The sequence below is a fragment of the Panthera leo genome, chromosome B2 (assembly GCF_018350215.1).
Source record: "Panthera leo isolate Ple1 chromosome B2, P.leo_Ple1_pat1.1, whole genome shotgun sequence".
Classification (NCBI taxonomy): Eukaryota; Metazoa; Chordata; class Mammalia; order Carnivora; family Felidae; genus Panthera; species Panthera leo.
In genome coordinates this window covers 112118866-112124865 of record NC_056683.1, presented here as the reverse complement: position 1 = coordinate 112124865, position 6000 = coordinate 112118866, and the positions used below count along the sequence as shown (strand labels likewise).

The following is a 6000-nucleotide window of genomic DNA, read 5'->3' as shown; positions in this document are numbered from 1 at the left end:
AAAAATAATCACAGAACATTAAGAATACTGTTCTATTTATATAAAACTAATACACAAGGACATCTACAAACACACTAGAATATTTGCAGAAAGTTTCTGGAAGGACACATATCAAAACATTAACAGTGGTCACCCCTAGAAAATAAGGGATGGGGTAGAGCAGGTGAATTTGCATTTTATAATTCTATATGGTTTGATTCTTTTAAAGGAGTATATATTACATTTACAATAAAAAATGACAAGCTTTGGATAGAAAGATATTTATTTTATGTGTACGCTTCTTTTTCTAAAGTAGCTTTCCAAATTTATCCCCAAAGTTACTACTATTGTTTTACTTTCAATGTTGGCACTAACATATAAATAATCTTTTTGCTTTCTTCTCTCTTTTTAAGATCTTGATGATACTTAGTAAAAAAAAAATCACAAATTATTACGTTAAGTCACTATCAGGGAAAGACCTAATATATACCAACTGTGAAAGAGAAAACTACATACATTAATTTTTAAAAAAATCTATGCAATAGAAAAATGAAAATCCTGTGCAACACTGTGTACAGTATCTCAAGCATTGATGAAAGAGCTTTCACTGATAACAGACACTGCTTTGTAATTGGAAAATCGGAACATTTCTAAATAAGATAAAGATACCTCCAAAAGATAAGTTATTCAAAGGAAGGAATAAAAATCCCTGAGTAGGCCAAAGACAAGAGACACAATAACCTAAGAAAATAGATTATCTAAGACCAAAGAGTATATTATTTAGCCAGTTGGTATATATATATGTGGCAACTGTATTTATATGCAGCTATGGAAATATTATATATGTATGTATATTTAAATGTATATATACATACACATATCATACATAAACATATTATCCACTAGATTTAAAATTCATCACATTCACGTATTGTCAAACTAACAACTAAGTCCAGAAAAAAATGAATTTACAAAAATTAAGCACTTTTATGACAGAATTACATCGATGTAGGCTAGAAATTTTCATTCTCTTGTTTTAAGACTAGAGCACATAGAATAGGCACTCAAAAATATCCATTGGATGGATGGATGAATGGAAAGGTGAATTTGTGAAACTAAAGCATCACTTTTTCTTGCACCATGTTATGCTTTAGAAATACACCATTGTAGAATCACAAATGGCACACCTTCTTCTAACTGAATAGAGACTAGTCCAGAAGCTTCAGTGTAGCTATTCTGAGTGTTCTTCAGAAGGAATGGAAGCATGCTAGCTCATTATTCATGCAAGTAAACTTCACTATCATGGACTTTTTAGGCCCAATAAAAATGATAAATGTTCTTATATTTGTTAGAGCCCAACAAGACCAACTATCCATGTTAATGCATGTTTTATCACAGAATTTATTACAATTCAGGTAAGGCTTCTGACAAATGCTACATCTATGCAGATATCTAATTTTAAGGATCTGGAGACAAGGGGAAACTTCAGGCTTCTTAGGGATCTTTACTTCCATTCTGCTAATGAACTTTCATGATAAAAACAAAGGAATAACATTGTTTAGCTATGTGTCTTTTTCTTGTTTTTAAAGACTTCTCAGCTTGGTAAAACTTGCTGAAAATATTTCCTTCATTTTTTTTTGTTTCCTTCTCCAAAAGTTGTTTCTATTTTAGATAAACCCATCCATAATCACAAAAATTTGTGTTTTCAAATTACCCTATCCATAAGAAGACATCAGCACATTAGTATGCACTTGAGCAGTAAACATAAGAAAAACCCTTCAAAACTAGTACTTTTTTTTTTAATGAAAATCTTGGGGACAAACAAAAAAGAGAGAGAGAGAAAGAGAAAAGAGGTAAGAGGGTGGGGTTTCCAATACTATCAGAACTTGACCTAAAGCAGAATTATCTGTCATTACCAGTTGATTAAAAAACTAGCAGAATAACAATTTGTTTAAAGGCTTAAGCAGTTCTCACTACAGCAAACTTGTTATTTAAATTAACTAATCCCCTCTGAAGGATTTGTTCATTTAATAAAACATCTATGCCAAAATATAAGAAATCTGAAGAGACTAAACATTCTGGTCTTGAGAATTTCCTAAAAGCAGCCTATCAGTTTTGTCAGTTAATAAAGTTTGATGATCCTTGAGGTGACATTGCACAAATTTCTGGCGTGTGTGCATGTGTGTGAGACAAAGAGAGCAAGGAATAGAAAGGGTCAACATCAAAGTAGCCTGTTGTCTACATTGACTTTAATTCAGTACATTACCAAAATATGCCCACAAAGGAACGATTATCTTTAAGTATGTCTATGAAAATGTGGAAAAATAGTGTAGAGGCATGGAACTTGACAAGTACAAGGTAACTGAACCTAGTTTTAATACAGATACTTACTATACACACACATTCACACCCCTGCACATATACACTTCAGCAACCCATGATTCTTCTCATTAATTTCGTTTCATTTGTTCCCTTTTGGGCATTGAGATTTTTAACAATTATAGCATTGGAAGGATGAAGGAATTACATTGCTTGGGCCACAGATAAAAACAGGTACATATGGCCGGCCTTTATCTTCTGAAAAGTGGCCTTGCTTATTGGTACAGGTGGGATGACTTCCGCTATTCACACCAAGTCTCAGAAGAGGGCCTGGAAGGGGGGTTAGGTACAAAGACAGTCCAAACAGTGCTCGGGAGAGGCATGCTCAGATAATTCTGAGGATAACTGGCTCTTAATTAAAATATTTTCTACCAAGAACCAGTAAGAATGTCAGAGTTATGTTACAGATATTTATAGTCTATGAAAGTGACCATTTTTTAACAGCAGCAAACTGTATAAGGAAAGGACAGGATACCATGTAGGGAGCGCACCGGAGCTAGAGGCATTGTGGCCTGCAGAGAACCACAGGGAGACTGGACGCAGTGTTTTTCAAGACGTGACTCTCAGACGGTGTGCCATTCTGTGTGGCTCCTACCCAGACCGGCTTAGTTACAGGAAATCATTCTGCATTTTACCAGTGCATTCCTGTCCGTGATCGTTTTCTCTGTTTTTTACAAAGGCAATAGATAGGAAATACAAATAAACCTAAGGATTAAAAAACAAAAAAGATTAAAGCTAGTTAGGAGGAAAGGTATTAGGTGTATATATTTGAAATTTTTCCACTTTCAATTTTTCATTTTGCAGTCATTTACAAAAAATTATTATTTAGCAATGCATGCAGATGAAAGAGGGGAGACACCTATGCAATAAAATGTAGTTACTTTTATAAGATTTCATTCTTTATTATTTTTGTACAGTTTTCTCTCCCTTTTAACAACCTCTGTGACACCAGTTTGAATATGGAATCATGTTTTCTATCAAAATATTCAATCTCAGGTTTGTCTTCCAGTCATATCATTTGCACTCTGATATCACACTTCAGTTTCAGGCAGGATAACGTATTACTTAAGAACATGGACTGTAGAGCCAAATGCCAGGTTTGATTCCCAGTTCACCACATAGGAGCTCCTAGTAAGCCTGACTTTCTTAACTATAAAATGCAAATAATAACATCTAATTATTTTTATCTAGTTCATAAAGTCCTTCATAAATCATAAGAGCTTAACTGTCAGTTACTTTAAAATTCTACGTGTCCTGTACATGTAAATTACTTGCTAAATAGAACTTTACATATGAAAATTAATTTTACTTAGAAAAGAAATCCCATCTACTATGTTATCAAAGCCATCTTTATTTACAGTGTCTAATTTAGTTTTAATTTTTTTTTAAGGCTTATTCATTTTTCAGAGACAGAGAGAGATAGAGTGTGGGGAGGGTTTGGTGGACAGAGGGAGAGAGAGAGAGACACAGAATCTGAAGCAGGATCCAGGCTCTGAGCTGTCAGCACAGAGCCGGATGCAAGGCTCGAACTCATAGACCATGAGATCATGACCTTGGCCGAAGTCGTATGCTTAACTGACTGAGCCACCCAGGCGCCCCTATGGTGTCTAATTTAAAATTCTCTAGAGGCGCCTGGGTGGCTCAGTCAGTTAAGGGTCCGACTTCAGATCAGGTCATGATCTCATGGTCTGTGAGTCTGAGTTGCACATCGGGCTCTGTGCTGACAGCTCGGAGCCTGCTTCAAAATCTGTGTCTCCCTCTCTCTCTGCCCCTCCCCCACTCCCCCCCCCCCTTTTAAACATAAATATATATTTTTTTAATTCCCTAAAGCAATTGTTCTCAAAATGTGGTCTCTGGACTGGCAGCATCAGCATCACTGGGAACTTCTGAGAACCAGAAACCCATGGGCCCTGCCCCCATATTGAATCAGAAACTCAGTACAGAAACCAGCAACCTGTGTTTTAACTAGCCCTCGAGGTTATTCTAAAGCATGCTAGACTCTGAGAACCACTACTTTAAAACACGTATTTCCATATATTTGTATGAATAAGACTATATAAATCACTCATATATTTTCTATTTGTCAGTGCTGAAGTATACTTTGGGTATATGTTTCTGTACACACTGAAGGTATCTTTTTTACCCAGTGTACCCTTTGGTTTGTACTAGAGCAAACCAAACACACAAGGCTATACCAGAACCTTTTCCCTTAATACTTCAACCTAAACTCAGAATCAGAAAATCTTCATTCTCATCCACTGGACTCTTTCATAAAAAACTAGTTGTATTAACTTTGGTATTAAAAGGGAATTAAAACTGTTTTATAAGCTACATGAATCAAAGTCTTTATAGACTGAAAAAGTGTCACACAAATGCATCCTATATGAAACACACCCCTCTGAATCTATAAATCATATGCTGATTGCCTGTCTAACGCAAGCATGGAACAGGTATGTCTACTTAGTAACTGACTCCTATTATTACATCTACAGTCCTTTTCTCTCTATAGCACTCAGAAAATTCTTATCTCAAATATGTTAAGTGTTTCTTACCGATTACAACTGCTATGGCCCCTAGTGCTAATCCCAAGACCAGGATTAGAGGTGCAACGAATAATTTTCCAGCTGGAAAACAAAAGGCAAAACCATTTAGAGTCTTAAAACTAATTTATCAAACAATTTCAGCAAGCTTTTTAATACCACTGTGTATGTGGTTTTTTAAGAAGTCTCATTATAACTAAGGCAATATTTCTCTAAGTAAATGTATCAGGTGTAGAACAAATATACTTATGTAAATTCAGTAACTTCACAGAAGTCCTGGGTGCATTAGTCAAACATCTCATAAGTCATTTAAACTTTATTACCAAAAAAAAAAAAAAAATTCCAAAGTTACTGGCTCACTTTATACTACCAGAGCCATTCATCTTTATGCTTCCCCTTTAGATCTCTTTCATTTTCATCTTTCAAGATTCTGAAAGATCAACAAAGGAGTGACACATTCTGAGTTGGCAGGAGAAAACCTAATTAGCTCACAAAATGGAGAGGTAGTAGGTGCTACAGAGGGCTTACATCCAAGCCCACATCTGAAAACGTGATTTGCTTACTTCCCGGGTCCAAAGAAAACTAATAATATGAACACCTAACAGACTGAACCGCAATTGGGATGTTTAAATGTCGTTGGGAGATAATTACCAATAAGCATACAATATATTGAAGGTTATTCAAATGAATCCTTTTAATAAATTCAGAGAACAACCTGATGGTTACCAGAGGGGAGGGGGGAGGTAGGATGGGCAAAATGGGTGAAGAGGAGAGGGCAATATAGGCTTCCTGTTACGGGATGAATTAAGTCACTGAAAGAAAAGGTACAGCATAGGAAATACAGTCAATGGCACTGGAATAGTATATGCTATCAGATGGCAGCTACATTGGACATAAGCACAGCATAAGGTACAGAGAAGTTGATTCACTATGTTGCACATTTGAAACTAATGTAACATTGTATGTCAACTATAGTAAAAAATAAATTAAAGAAGTAAATTGGAAGGTCTACACTGGTTTCATGGAGAAAACAAAATGCAACGTGAGAAAATAAAGGAAGCACTTACAAGAAGGCTAAACCTGGTCAGGTTGCCAAATGATG

The 6000-nt window shown here is 35.5% G+C and overlaps 1 protein-coding gene across 1 annotated transcript in view; it reads right to left on the bottom strand.

The window, feature by feature from the left end:
- Positions 1 to 1675: 1675 nt before the first annotated feature.
- RNF217 (ring finger protein 217) overlaps positions 1676 to 6000 on the bottom strand; it is a 121793-nt gene continuing 117468 nt past the window's right edge. The window contains exons 5-6 of the mRNA XM_042939748.1: positions 4911 to 4982; positions 1676 to 3063 (exon numbers count right to left, since the gene is read on the bottom strand). Of these exons, the coding sequence (XP_042795682.1) occupies positions 2990 to 3063; positions 4911 to 4982 (146 nt within the window). The 3' untranslated portion in view covers positions 1676 to 2989. The remainder of the gene's footprint in view (positions 3064 to 4910; positions 4983 to 6000) is intronic.